At 31.5% G+C, this 16,277-nt stretch overlaps 1 protein-coding gene across 6 annotated transcripts in view; it reads right to left on the reverse strand.

Annotated features, from left to right (window-relative positions):
• Positions 1-2,932, reverse strand: part of LOC112280660 (protein LEAD-SENSITIVE 1) — a 3,464-nt gene extending 532 nt beyond the window's left edge. Inside the window, exons 1-4 of one of the 6 annotated variants that reach the window (XM_090248985.1) lie at positions 2,889-2,932; positions 2,495-2,545; positions 956-1,015; positions 1-805 (exon numbers count right to left, since the gene is read on the reverse strand). The exon at positions 1-805 is cut by the window's left edge and continues 532 nt beyond it. In XM_090248985.1, the coding sequence (XP_090105111.1) occupies positions 1-698 (698 nt within the window). In that variant the 5' untranslated portion in view covers positions 699-805; positions 956-1,015; positions 2,495-2,545; positions 2,889-2,932. Of the gene's footprint in view, positions 806-955; positions 1,016-1,248; positions 1,273-1,739; positions 1,838-1,864; positions 2,434-2,494; positions 2,546-2,888 lie in introns of those variants that run through there. The other 5 variants (XM_090248988.1, XM_090248989.1, XM_090248987.1 and 2 more) reach the window with 5 other exon arrangements.
• Between the last annotated feature and the right edge of the window lie 13,345 nt (positions 2,933-16,277).

The raw sequence follows: 16,277 nt of genomic DNA on the forward strand, positions 1-16,277 counted from the left end.
CCAATATCTGTTGCATACCTGCTAAAACAGTACACTCCTGCAGTGACTGCTGCGAACCCCCACGGACTGGTCATCATAAACTTCAGGGGTGAGGAAACTACAGCAGCAAATGGTGCCCCAATGACAGACGCCGCTTGACCCGACCGTCCAATCATGTTGCGCTCTATCACCAACAGGCCCGTCTTGCAATAGATGGCAAAGTCTTCACAATTATTGTGGAAAATGTGGTACAGCCCAAAACCGTTGTTGAGAAGATAGTTTGCTCGGTGCAGTACAACTTCTGCAGTATCCGATTTGGCTAGGGTGCAGGTCCCACCACGAGCTTTCGCAAAGAATGTCACTGGATCAACGTTGTATTCAAATCGATACAGTGGACAGCCGACAAGAAAACAATCCAAGCAAGATAACACTACGCCGTTACTGGTGCCTTCCATCCCGCATTTGTCGCATTTTGCAGTTGCTGATTCTGGTCTTGAGCTAATCAAGAGCACGTCAAGAACGGTACCAGTGCCCAGTTCTTCATCTCGACCACGAGTGAAATGAATGACCTTATCATCGCCTGCATAAATTCCATGATGTGCATACGTGTATGCTGATCTCCAGGAATAAATATGGTCACCAGGCTTCGCTTCAGACCTGGGAATCCTATTGGAGATGACTCCCATGATCATTTTGCCGGGTGCAAAAGGCGCTTGCATGGCTGTTGCTACTTCTGGAGGAATACGGGGAAGTCCACGCCTTTTCAGAGCACGAACCCTGCTCTTGAAAAAATCCACTTTGACAAATCTTCACAATTCCTTTCCGGCTAAAAACACGACATTCAGATGATTATTACAAGCCAACGAAGTAAAAGAGAATGTAAAAGAAAGTACACCTTAAAGAAAAACGCTACTGATTTCATTTAACTAAAAAAGCAGCCATGGATCAACAATTTTAATTGGGCAGGATGTCTGACCTGTGAGTATGCCCCTTGAGGTTCTATTTATGCTCATGCGTGGTTCATAACCTCACATTCCTGGCAATCCACGTCAAAATCAATCAATCAATAAATCAACTCATCAATCAGCAAAATGCCTTCACGTGCAGAGAAGATGTGAACTTCAAAACCATGTGAAGTCTAAGCGCTGACTTGAGACACTTCCACACGAAAAAGAAAAAGAAAAATATATTTTAAAGCAACCCCTGCAAGGGTTTCTTAGAAGTTCTGGAAACAGGACGCTTATCCAATGGCACAGGCAAACAAGATACTTCATTGCTGCAACTGGTCGGCGTGAAAATAGCCATACGGACGCACCAAAAACAATAACTACAACAACAGATAAAAATGTATGTTATTAAACCAGACTAAGTTTTTAAGACAACTCGCTCCAAGCTTCATACAACCATGAATCCACACGCACGGACACCAAAGACGATGGATATTGCGAAACATGTGATAAAACATTTGGAAAGACGTAAAGTTCCAAACATCATTTGAAGCAGTGCTCGACAATAATTAACAAGAACCCCACTCCATCAATACATGGCACGAGTATTGCTCTCCATAAAGAAAATTGATCTTTGTCCTGAGCAAGGTGATGAGATGCTAAGGGTCATCCCTTAGGCCTTAACAAGGATGTCAACATGCACAAAGACGTCCGAGAAACAAATATCTTTCTTGAAGAAAACAAAGAATCTTCGACGCAAAGAGTCTCAAGGTTAACGGAATCGCAAATTCTCGATGACTTGGTCGGGATTACCAAAATGGAGTACACAGACCCCGAAAAACACCCACACAAAACCCTCGAACAATTCCCCCGGTTTGGAGGCACAAGATGGACATGTAACAGCAATCAATTGCAATTAGATGCAGGTAAGTATGAACCCGTGTTAGAGTAGGTTAGTTCTGCCAACGTATCCCAAAAAACCGTCCATCACAAGATCGGAGCGTACTCCCATGAGAAAATAACATGCTGCTGTCACTTTACCAACCTAACCGATTCTTACTAACAAGAGTAAACTCATTGCAAAAATCAGGCAAACCATGGACTGTACACGCTCTGGCCCTAAACGACTATACCATATAATCCGCTAACGATCGGAGAATGAGCTAGTTCAAAAAGACCCAGACCACATACAAACGCAAACAATCACCCACTGCGTATTTTGAAACGTAACTTACACGCTAACCTGAAATCCTATCACCTCGCAATTCTATCAACGTTCCTCCCATCTCATGAAACCGCAGCACAAGATTGCGTAAAACTGCCGTCACACTTGAGGCTACTCTTCTATTAACCAACCTTGCGTCCACCCACAATCCTCACCAAAACCCTTCATATAAATAAATAAATAAAACCCACGATTCCACTCAAACTCCTCACGCACGTTCCCTCGATAATCTTCCACTTCCACAGCAAGAAATCCCCACAAAAAAATCATTCCTAAAACCAATTCACAAAACCACTCAAACAAACGCCCCACGAAAACACTACAGAATAGCGAGAGGGCTTACCTTCAACTCCACAACGGAACGATCTCAGTTCGCCCGTCAAAACCTCCACCTCTGCGCCAATTACAAACCCCGAGACCGAATGACGAAAAAAATTACACAAACGGGGACAAATCAACAAAAGTTCAGCCTCGGATGCGGCTCCCTCCCTCCCTTCCCTCCCTCCCTTCCCTCCCTCCCTCTGCGTCTCTCCCCTCACACCAGTGGTGCTCGGATACAGAAACGGAGCAAAGCCAATGGCAATCTGAATAACAACAACCAGATAGATGCCGAACTCGCAACGAAACTTGCACTACTAAGGCTGCCGCTCACAACGACCTCCGTCCGGATTGCGAGAATCATACAACAACAATACATACGACGATGATGCGAGAACTGAAACCGAAGAGCTCACAACCTGTGCAGCGAGTGAGTGAGTGAGTGAGTGAGGAAGTGCCGAATGCTGCCTGCCGCCAGGAGCGCGGGCCGGGCCAATCCCCGCTTGAATCGACTCCAGCAGACCCGACCCCACCCAACCCGTCCTGCCACGGAGCTGGTCGGTGGCCCGTTCCATTGGGAGCGTCGGAGGGCGGTTTGGGGCACCGTTCCCAATGAGTAACTATGATACTGACGTGGAATGTGACGTCTACCTGGCATCCCCTCGAGGCGCCAGATGGACTTTTTTTTTCTTTCTTTTTTTTGTTCTCCCGCCATCCACGTCGGATCTTGGGTGAATGTAGATATACAAGGGGGTTGTTGCTCCAGCCCTGTCTGTCTGTCAATCTATCTATCTATCGTATGTGTTATGAAGTATGTGATGAAGTAAATATGTGCTATAATTAAAACTGCCTGTCCACGTTGAATTTGGCCTTGGACATGTCATTTTTCGAGTTATAACTTAATTACAACTATGTGTATGTGTCATCCATGCCTAAATTTTTGTTTTTTGTTTTTTGTTTTTCAAAAAAGTCAAAACTTCGTTTGTTTAAGAAAAATGAATGATCTTTTGACTTTTGAACTTAGGTTTTACATTGTATTTTTTGATTAATTAATTAATTTTCTATGAAAATTTTACATGTATGCACATACATGATATTTCGAAGTGAAATCCAAGTTAATGAGATTTTCGTAAAATTGGAAATTACTATCATTTTTATGCCTCTCATTCACATAATATTATTTTGTGCAATTTTTTAAACAGTTTTATGAAAGGATTCCTAACTAGATAACATAACGATTACAATGAGTTTTTATAGGATAAGATAAAACAAAAAGTGGATGTATGAAATCTCTTTGTAGATAAGCAAAAGGCAAGATGGCTAATTTATTTTAGAAAGAATATCTGTTTGTCAATATAATTCCAACTTGAAAAATCCTTCTTCAAATGTGCGCAAAATGGACTATTTAGTTGATGTTAGCCAAATTTTGTAGTTTTTGCCTTTTGCATATACTTTTTATTATAATATTTAAAGCTATTTTTTACAAGAAAAGAGATTCTTCATTTTAATAACTAGCTTTTGAATCGTTCTTCCATGCCTTTTGTAGTGTCTTGAAATATGGTTAGTTCAAAAAGCAATAATACTAAAAGGTTTAAACCCATACAAAATCATTTTACAACTTCAATATAAAATTATTGGATGTGAAGTTAACTTCAAAATGTATTATTAAATATGATTCATTTATTTTAGGTTTAATTTTCAGAAAATATGATTTTATTTCAAATTCTAGTTTAATTTATATTGGTTAATAGCTAACTGGAATAATAGACATAAGATTTTATAAAATATGAACTCTTCTTGTTTTGTATTTTATTTTAATTAGTTTCAATAATTCAAATAAAATTTAGTAGTAAAAGTTTTTGTTTCCTTTAGAATGTCATGTGGTATGGCATTACATGCCAAATTCCATCAAATGTATGTAATTTAGTTTGATTAGTGGTTTTTCATACATTGATAGTTTTTTCATTAATTGAATTTATTCATGTCGATTAAGTTTTGAATACTTAAGTGGAGAAAAACCCTTGACTTGACATTTTTGTCAAGTCAAGTTTGTGAGTAATTTTGAGAGTGATAGAACTTATTTTAAGGATTTGTTTGTTTTAGTTTTTTTAGTAAAATTTTAGGATTTCTCTTATTTTTACACTTACACTCTTAGATTCTTGTTTTGTGGTGTGAAAGATAGCTTGACTTAGTTTGGTGTAGATTTCTAATCTTTACTTGATAAGAATCTCTCATTCTCTTAAATTTGTGGTATAATAAATTAAAATGAAGTAGATCAAAAATAAAATAAAAAATTAAAATAAAAAATTATAATTTGGATTTTATTTTTGCAGCTAGGTTTTAAGCATTATTGGGCGCCAAAACTAGTTGGATTATTATTGTAGTACTATGTTGGAATACATTGTGGTATTAGAATGGAATATAATAGTGCTAGGTATTGGATATGGTATCGTCACAAGTACTTTGTGGTTTGTGGTATTGGAGCTGCTGAGGCAGTACAAGAGCTATGGTATAAAGCAAAGTTAGGATATAGTGTTGTGAAAGTACAAGATTGTAATACTAAATTGTACAAGGTGTAATTTCATTGCAAGACAAAGATGAATTGTGGTGTTAGAGTGTAGCCACAAATTTCTAGACATAGATAAGATGGCTAATGCGAGTTACTAAGTTTGATCATAAAGAACAACATATGCAAAAATGGAGCAAGGCAAGCACAACTTTGGTATGAGCTAGTTGCAAAATCTTACAACATTGCAACACTTCAAGGTGGTACAACATCGGTTTATAATTTTATCTTTATTGTCTTCTATTGTATTGTACAATGGGTGGTGCAATAAAGTGATTTGGTGTAGCCAAAGTTGGCTCAAAATTGCAACATTGTTGTGATTTTTGTTTTGTTACAAAATTTTATGCAAAAAAATTAAATCAGTGGTGGTGAGGGGTGGCTTGCAATATTTTCTTACCACTCAAAGCATCAATATATGGTAATAGGATATTTGATAACAAAATATACAATAATAGGATACACAATAATAAGACTCATTTGAGGTAATAAGACCTCGATTCATAGGATTCCATAGTCATAGACCTCATTGCATAGTTATAAGGTATTAAAAAAATATCCAAAACTCTTAAATGTGAAGTTTAGAAGTTCATTCTAAATGTATAAGGAGTCTAAATTTGATTATTTTTGAATCAATTTTATGTGGAAGAAATCTTAAGAGTCTATTGGCATGCTAAATTTTCGGAGTGGAAGTCATTTGGAGCATTGAAGCGATATTTACTAAATGTTAATTACTTTCTACGTGAGTTTTTGATTTTCACTCACTTTTCTATACTTCATTTTATTGCAATTGTCTTATATTGTGACAAGTTCTATAATTTGTAACCATCAATTGTAAGTGGATGCCAATTGCTCTAATTTACTTTTGATTTTTGCTAATGAATTATTGAAGATGAGGATCTAGTGTGGAATTTTGGATTTTATTTTTGATATCTTCTCTTAGTTGCAAGTATTATTCTGGTAGGTTTTTAATAGTTATTCTATTTTGTATTTATACTATTTTGTATTGATAGGCATATTATAGGGATGATGTAATGTTAGTTGCTAAAAAAGTCCTTCTATTTGTAGATATATTAGACTTGTAGTGATCCAGATGTGATTACTGATGAAGTGTAAAGCTTGGTGGTTTTATAGTCACATTTTGCCTTTTTAGCCTTTAGATAGTTGTAAGTATCTAAATAATTCCTTTAATGGTACATTCTAGAAGTCTATATTTTTTAAATTTTTTCACTAGATTATTGGATACTGACTACATCAAGGATTTTGAACCAATAGTAGATACTAATAAGGCTTTTTAGCTTGTTTTAGTATTGGATACTACTTGGAAGCTTTGGGTCCCAAGAATTGAAATATTTTCTAAGATGGAAGACAATCCTCTGAATATGGTGAAAGATAGATTCTCAAGAAGAATTGGAGGCATTTCTTTGTAAAATTGGAGATTTAGATTTCAAAGATGGATGAAAGAGAAGTGTGAAAGGTCTTTGACTTTTAATGAGTGGTATGCCTTTGAACTTTTATCACAATATGTGGAACATGAGGCATTCTAAATTTATAGAAAATGGAGTAAAGAGTACTCACTTGAGTTGACTCAAGTGAAGCATTGTTAAGAGGCATGTATAGAGCTTATTTCAACTCTTAAAAAGAGTGTTATGTCAAGCTCCAATCCAAAGAAAAGTTGCATGTGGTGAAGAAAAAAGATCTAATCCAAAGAAAAGTTGGTACATCTTCAGAAGATATCAAAGGAAAAAGAGTAGCTACAATGATTCAAAAAACTATTTCAATATTGACATATGTTGGAAAGAATGGTGTAACATAGATGAATTGTACTAAATAATAATACGTGATTCATATAGCAAATAAAGTACTCTTTTATAGCTACCAAATGAGCTTGAGTTGAAAAGAATCCATTAGGTGATTGCAAAGCTATGACCAATCTAATTTGAAGTAGTATTGAAACAATTTTTGAGTGTGGTGTCTAATTTTTGGATTCTATTAATTATTTAATATTACAACATTCTATCATCATAAAATTTACTATGATAATATTATTACTAATCTAATGACATCATTAATGCTTATTAGTAGCTATAAAAGTACCATTTTTAATCACAATTCTTAGCAAGGATATATTCCAAATTACCACATTTTAGGATCTTTTAGATTCTTTTATAATTTTTTTTGAATCTTTTAGATACTTATAGAAACTTCTACAATCTTTTAGAAAGTTCTATAGGCTTTTAGAAGTCTAAAGATGCTTCTAGAAACTTCTATAGAAAGTACCATAGACTTTTGTAACTTTCATTATAGTATAAATAAGAGTCTTTGGAACCACTTTTGCTATCATTTTCATTCTTTGTCTTCAATCTTAACATATTTTTTTGTCAAATTTTTGTATCCTTGACAATTCTTTGAACAATTATGAGATCCATTCCTTGCTCTTCTTTATTTTTAAAAATCTTATGGCCAAATTGCTTCTGAACTTGGTTGCTATAAAGTTACTATCTCTAAGTCAGCAAAAAAGTTCAATTTTAATACGAAGAACCTTAAATTAGGTAGACCAAAGAAACTCATTGTAGTAGATAAAAAGATAATCATTTGCCAAAACAACACTAGGAAGGCTTAAAATATTATTGAGGTTGCTAAAAACCTTAAAAATATTATCAGTAATCTTGTGTCAATCCAAGTCATTTGAAATGTTCTAAAAAAATGGAATATAAAAGCCTTAATGTAAAAAAAAAAAAAAAAAAAAAAAAAAAAAAAAAAAAATCACTACTATCTATTCACAATTAAAAATAATATTTGGATTTTTCTCTGAAGTAAAAAGAATGCACTATGGAAGATTGAAAGAGAGTTATTTGGTCAGATGAGTCAGAAATCAACAAATTTGGGTTAGATAGCAGAAAGTGGATGTAGAAACAAAAAAGTCAGTGTTTGCTTGATAAAAAGATTCAAAAATAGTTAAATATGGAAGTAAAAATATTATGGTATGGAGTTGTGTGGGATGGAATGGAGTTGAGAGAATGGTAGAGGTTGAAGGAAAGATAGATTTCGAGAAATTTGTAGAAATTCTTGAAAAAAATTTGTTCCCTAGCATTGAAGAATCTAGCATTTTTCAAGAAGAGGTGATTTTTTAGCAAGATAATAACTCCAAGCATAACTCAAAACTAGCATGGAAGTGGTTTGATCATCATAGAATTAAAATAATGGATTGACTTGCTGAATCTTCTTATCTTAATTCCATTAAATATCTTTGGAAGTACTTCAAATGCTAGTTCAACACCTGGAAGATAAAATTCAAGGAAGTTTGGAAATTATGGAAAAAATAGCTAAAAAATAAATTAATATTGAAGCAATTTTGTACCAAAAATTAATAGAAAGTATGCATAGGAGGTTGAAAGCAATTATCAAGGCCAAATGAGGTTCTACAAAGTACTAATATGTAAATAGATATCATATTAAAAAAAGTGTTACAATACTACTTCAAATTAGATTGGTCATAGCTCCACAATTATTTAATGGATTCTTTTCAACATGGACTCATTTAGTAATTGTAAAAAAGTACTTTATTTGTTATACAAACTACGTATCATTATTCATTATAATTCATCTATAATATACCATTCTTTCTAAAATATGTCAACATTGAAATAGTTTTTTGAATCACTATACTTTCTTAATCAATATCCCAACTATTTTTTCTCACATGGCTCAAACAATGAATGTGGCTTTATCTACAATAAAAGAACTTCCATCATTTGAACCTCTCCAAATTTTTATTAAGCACTCAAAGTACAAATAAAGAGATTTTAGGCATGATAAATATACATGATATTTTTATAAAGAAGATACTCCATATATCATGCATATTTTTTGGCTTGATTTGCAATAATCAAAGGATCTGATTGTTAAAAGCCAACTTATTAAGATTTTCTTATTTAAGATTGAAAAGAGACTCTCAGATTTAGCTTCACGAAGAATTATTCTCAATTATAATGACAAGGTAACTTTAGTAAAAGTATTTTTTGAAGTTGAGAAATATAATAAGGAACTGTATCAACATGATGCTATTAGTATGATAGCTTGGATGACAAATGTGTCTTAGCCTAAGAAGATTGGAATTGCCACAATTAGCTTTATAGAAATTCAACTTGAAAGGACTATGCATTGTTGGAAGTATGGTGAATTTGATCATACAAAGAGTGATCTCAACTATCTCAAAAAAAAAAATCTATACATAGAGAAGTCTAAGCCAATAGGTGAGATGGCTAAAAAAAGAGATAAATCTAAGAAGAAGCAATTAAAGTATAGTTATTATTGTAAGCTTAGCTACTACAAAGATAATTGCTTCATATTACATTGATATAAACAATCTAATTTAGGTAAGAAAAAGGCCTTGGTAGCTAAAATTATTGAGTTATAAAAGTAATTCAATAGTGTGGCCGTATTATTTTAAGTCACCAGATCTTGTGTAACTTCTAAAAGTGTAATAATTTTTTTTTTATTTTTTATTTTTTTTTCAAAAAATTATATGTTTGATATATTGGAACACATAGTGGTTGCAATTTCTACATATGCCTGAACAACAACTAGAAATATGGTACCTACAATAAGTGAGGTACTAAAACCTTTATTTGGCCGTGTAAGCAATTGTCAAGATCATAATATTTATATATAATTTTCTTTATTTTTTGGCCTTATAGATGGTAATTATATAATAAAGCCTTTTATTTCAACTTCAACACAACATAAAGATACTAGTGTTAGAAATAAGATACATACTTTGTTTAAATATTTTTGAATATGCCTATATTTTTTAATATTGACTTGTTGGCTTTAAAATTTAAACCAATAGAAATCTTTTAATTAATTGATAAAATGTTAGAAGGCAAAGTACCTATATCATTGTTAGAGGAGACTCAAAAGCTAATAAAACCTTAAATCCAAGAAGATTTAGCTAAATTGTAAGCAAAACTTGCAATTGAAGCTATTGCCATATTTGATAAACGTTACTGGAAGGCCACAAACATAAATCCTTCAAGTGAGGTGCCATTGATTACAAAGATAGTATTTCTATCTAATGTTGCAACTAGACTTGCTTGGGAATATCAAAATTTATGCCCAAGAGTTATTTGATTAAATAACAACAACAATATGCTGGTTATTAGTTGTATTAGTAGCAATACCATTCATGCTATATCTTTACATATTATGCTAGATTTTGAAGTTTAATTAGTTATGATTGATAAACAACTTACTTAAGAATTAGATCTCACTTCTACAAACTTAGAACCTTGTCCTTTCATCATTGTTACTTTAATAGGAGGCACAAAGTAAACTACTGGCTATACGAAATAATCTTTACAATTAATATTTTGCATTGAATCTAGTCCACTTTATTCACACTTATATCTAAAGTGTACAATGACTAGTACTACTAACTATGATATTTTAGTGGATCAATAGGCCCTTTATTTATTTGAGTTTGGCTTAGATAATTAGATTGAAGAAGCATGGATTTGAATAAGATGGTCTATTGGTGATAGAAAGAAAGAATATATTCTAGTCATATTTGTAGTAATTATTATAATTATGTCAGCAAAAATTTTATTTGATTGTACTGCATTAGTATTTGATTTGTATGTTGGAGTGATTCTATTAGAAGAAATATTAGCATTTATATCCCATTCTATAGGACCAACTAATCTATCATTTGTAGAAGTTCATACCAAATATTAGAAAGATCCATCTCTTTCTTTGAAAATATGTGTAGAATTTTTTTGCCAATGTAAAGAGATTGTATCTTCATTGGATGTATTGAAGATATTAAAATCTTCTTTCTTACCTATTTTTGCCCAATCTATTCATTGACATCCACCTAAAGATGATAATATCCTTGTGGAACTCTTTACATGCATTGATACATGTTTGGTAGCAATATTAGAGATTAAGCTTATTATTCAATGGTACATTTATGTGGATATTGGAACTCCACTTAACTAAGCAATCTAATATCATCTCCAAAGATTGTTGCTTATTTATCTTAAATAATTACAATCTTTTGCTATTTTTAGTTACTTTAGCCAACTCTTTCTTGATGTCATCTTCATTAGTAATGAAGATTTGAGGAGATTAGGCCATATAGACTTATTGATTGCTTGATGGCCTTCTTAAGGTCATTCTTGTACTGGAGTAGGTGAAGGGTTAGATGATTCTTGATCCAATTTATTTATAGATTTGATGCAGCTTATTTAATGGTGGTTTATGCATCATAGAAGTGACTTAGACTCTTCAATTTAATAAGCTCGAGATCCATCATTCCTTAACTATTGTTTTCTAACCTCATAGTATTAATATGATCATATAAATACTTTTAAATAGTAAAGCATATGCCAAAAATCCATATTAAAGTATTGAGGTTCATAGCTTGACTTAAGAAAAAATAATGTTGTCCTTCAATGAAATCATAAGTAGCTGTCATGCTAGTTAAAAAGCCTATAATATGTTCTTTTTTATTAGCATTAGATTCTTCATAGGTTTGTAAATTAACTTCCAAATCATATCACGTTTACTTACTTGAAATGTAAATAGTGCTAATAATATTACAAATATAAGAAATGTACTACAAGGTGCTTCCATCTTATTAATTAAGGCAAGAAGAGATTCATCAACCTTAGTAACAACCAAAGAAATTTAAAGCCACATCTTATTGATGCCAAAGGATGAAAGATATGAGCTTTTATTTGCTCATATTGCAATTATTTTGTCTTTAATCTTAAAGATCTTGAAGTTTATAAAGGTAAATCTATTCACATCCAATTGAAAGATGATCATTCAATCTTTCGACAATTGTATAAGCTTAGTGCTTCAAAGAAAATTGGTATCCAAACTCGTTGCTAAGAATTATTGATTGCAGGCTTAATTGAGCTTTTTAATAGTAAATATGCTTGTGCCACAATTATGCCTTTGAAAAAGGTGTTTTTGGCAATTGAACAAAGAAGTAGATGTGTAGAGACTATCATTCAATTAATTGTAAGACTAAATCTCATTAATATCTAATTTCAATGCTAAAAGAATTATTTGATGCACTAAGATTCTTCTAACTATTCAATATTTTAGATTTTAGATTTATTTATCACTAATTATTATTACTTATTAAAGATTGGATGAAGAAAATATTTTAGAGAGTTGATCAAAATAACAAACATTAATTCTATCATTAAAAATTCCTTCCATTTGATCTTAAGAATATACCAATTGAATTTTAATAGATAATCGATAAAGTTGTATCTTACTAATCATTTGCTAAATGTTATATTAATAATAATATTATTTTTAGTAGCATCCCACAAGTTCATGTAAGGCATTTATAAGCAATGTTTGAAAAATTACGACAATAGAAATTATGCTTGCATTATGAAAAATATAAATTCTTCCATAAAAAGTTACTATATCTGAATCACATGATTATCTCATGAGGTCTTGATATACAACAAGCAAAAGTAGATGCATTGGAAAAAATCTTGACACCAAGTGATGTTTTATAACTTTGGACTTTTCTAGAATTGACAAACTACTACCAAAGGTTTGTTAAAAAATTTAGTGTCATTGTTAAGCCTTTAAATATTCTCACAAGTAAAGATCAATAATGGACTTGGGATTGTGAGGCTTATTATGCATTCAACTTATTGAAGAAAAAGTTGGGTTCAAATCCAATGCTTTGATATCTAAATAGACTTTTTCAACTACATCCAGATTGAAGTGCAATAAGATTGGAAGGAGTCTTGGTACAAAGGAATGATGTGAGACTTGAGTATGTTATTACATTTTTTTTTTCTAGAAGTAATAACAATGTGGAGTCAAATTACTCATCTTATATAAGAGAAGCTTTGGCAATGGTTTGGGCAATTGTTCACTTTTGATTTTACTTATATGGTCAATAGTTTATATTGATAATTGACCATCAAGCTTTGAAGTGGCTTATTGAGTTACATAAGCTTACTGCCAAGGTTGCAAGATGGGACTTTGTTGCTTCAAAAATATAACTTTGAAGTTATGCATTGGGCATGGATTACCAAATTGGATGCCAATGGCTTTTCTTGTAATTCATATCCTTCAAAAGAAGATTTAATTAGAGCTTAATGACATAGAAATTGTAATTGAGAGGTAGTAATGGATAGCATGTAATGACATACTTGACTTTAATATCAGGTTCTACAATATCATGGTTCTTGATCAGAATTTACATGAAGAGTTGGATAAGAATCAAGTAATTAACAATGCATGGAAAGATCTTGTAGTCTTATACAAGCTTCAACAAGGAACATTTCTTTTAGTTATTTTTACTATAAAAAGACATAGAATTAGTCATCAAATTATAAGATTTTTTTGAAAGAACAATTTCTTATTTTGTGTATAGATGGATGAAGCTAGGCACATAGTTCTAAGGCTAGATCAAAGAGCCATCTTAATATGCCAAGTACATAAAAAATTTGGACATTTTGGAGTGCGTAGGAAATATTCTATATTGCATAATCAATGTTAGTAGAGTGATATGTATCAATAAGTGGCCACATATGTTTCTTATTATGAAGTATATGATTGAATTAGATTAAACTTTAATACCTTATTATTTCAATTGAAGCCATTACCTATTATAGATTTGTATTATTATTGATCTTTGGACTATATAGACTACTTATTGTTACTTCACATAGAGCTAAATATATATTAGTGATGGTAGAGCATTTTAATAAGTAGATTGAACTTGTAGCTTTACTATAAAACTCTTAAGAATTGGTAGCTATGGCTTTTCTTGATCAAGTATTGGCACATTTTGGAGTACCTACTATAGTCTAATCAAATTAAAGAAGAGAATTTTTTACAAATTTTGAAGCTTTACAATATATTTGATAGTCTAAACAATACATTCAATTAGGCTATTTGCCTTAGGATGATTTCTAGATATGATGTAATATTTTTTGGAAGTTTGTACTATATTAAAAAATCATTATAAAGAAGATAGCTTGACTGAGCATGTTATTCAAACTATCAAATGTAGATTATAGAAGTATGGATTACTTCGTAGCAACCATTGTAATTGGAAGTTGATGTTACTATGGATTACAATGGATTATGGCTTTAATATACAAGCATCTTTGGCATCTTATAATCTTTATTAATTATTACATGGATAGAAGTCAATTCTATCTAGCTCAATATATGAAAAGCTAGCTCTAGTTATAGACCTAGATGATCTTGTTGTTTGGATTTAATATCTACATGACCAAGCAGAGTTTTTTTAAATATGCCATACTTATGGCTATAGAGAACTTATTATTGCTCAACATTACAATTCTTAATAATATACTTGCATCCATAGTAGAACATATTCATTTCAGTTGCAAAGATTTTCTAAAAGAGATTATGTATATTTGTAACATGAAGTACCTACAATACTTGATATTAAGATAAGGCATATAATTCTAAGTTTAAAAGATGTATTTCTTAGTGATATTTTATTGTTGGAAAGCAAGGATGGATAAGAATATTAAAAACATTCAAAGAATTGTGATCCTTGTTATCTTCCTATTTATGACTCTATACATCTTGAATTGGCAATTGTGCAAATTGATCTTCTTTGCTTTATATGTGATAAGAAGAAATGAGCTGCTACTATACTTTTGTATGATCAATGCCAACATGGGTGATATATGGCATGTTTGACACCACCTCTTTTGACTCTTTCATTAAGAAATTGGATTTGTCCTTGTTATAAGAAGTCTCCTAGTCATGCATCATGTCTTGATAAAGATAGAAGATTTCTTCTATTATGTGTGTCATACACTTTAATGGTCTAACTGCTACAAGACTAGTTTGGAGGAGTACATTTTGGCAATAATATCATTGTGGCATTGATCTTCAATAATATGTATTTTGTAATCATAGTTGAAAGAGTTCCTAATCAACTAGGATGGACACTTGAGAGTGTCTTGGATATATATTTGTATTTGGTTTAAATTACATACTTTATGATTGATTTGTAGCACTTGATGTATTATATATAATGATCTTTTTTACATGAAAATTATCACGTGTTATGGCATCAAATGCCAAATCTTGTCAAATGAATGTAGTTTAGTTTTATTAGTGGTTTTTTATCCATTGATAGTTTTTTTTTGTTAATTGACTTTGTTCATATCAATTAAGGTTTGAATACTTAAGTGGAAAAAAATCCTTAATTTGATATTCTTGTCAAGTCAACTCTTATAAGTAATTTTGAGAATGAGAGAACTTGTTGTAAAGATTTGCTTGGCTATGGTGTTTTAGCCATTTTAGTAAAGCTTTAGAGTTTCTCTTATTTTCACACTTGCACTCTTGGATTTCTCCTTTGTAGTGTGAAAGATAACTTGATTTAGTTTGGTGTAAATTTCTACTCTTTCCTTGAAAGTGTGTTGGATATGCATTTGTATTTGGTTTAAATTACATACTTTATGATTGGTTTGCAGTATTCAATGTATTGTATGTAGTGATTTTTATTTAGATGACAATGATATTTGTTAGTTACATAAAATAATTGCCTTTTTATTTTTATTACATGTTTTGAAAATAGATTAAAAATTCCATTAATGATTTCAACTCAACAACCATTATATTGTGGTTTTAGAATTCAGATTTGGATTTTGTTCATATCTGTGTTAATTAGTCACATAGCCAATGCTTGTTTCAAATATTCCAAAAATAGAAAAAACCAAACCATATATGTGAAGAAGAAAAATATCATATATATATATATATATAGATTATCGCATGCACATACTGGTTCTGTTTCATTCTTTTCACAACCTGGACAATATTACAATAAAAGCTGAAATTGGTTTAGAGGATAAGAATCTATTTGTAGTTTGATTATAAAGATCCATTTGTGACAACAATAAATACGTGAGTATTATTGTAATATGGCTACTTCTATTGTGTTAAATAAGAGCCATGAAAATTATGAGAAATGTTAGATGCTTAAGAGAGGAAAATAAAGTGTGAATTTCTGTTATATCAATCATAGTCACTACTTTAAATTTCATTAATGACTCCAGATATAATTTGTACAGTCTTTTAAATTGAGTGTTGGATAATTATATGTTGTGATAGTGCTGAGATGCAACTAATATTGAACATCACGTATCTTAGTTTAAATTGTTGGATGGAAGAAAAAACTACAATCATACAAGATTTGGACTAATATAAATAA

Source organism: Physcomitrium patens, chromosome 3 (genome assembly GCF_059467195.1).
Source record: "Physcomitrium patens ecotype Gransden chromosome 3, ASM5946719v1, whole genome shotgun sequence".
Lineage (NCBI taxonomy): Eukaryota > Viridiplantae > Streptophyta > Bryopsida > Funariales > Funariaceae > Physcomitrium > Physcomitrium patens.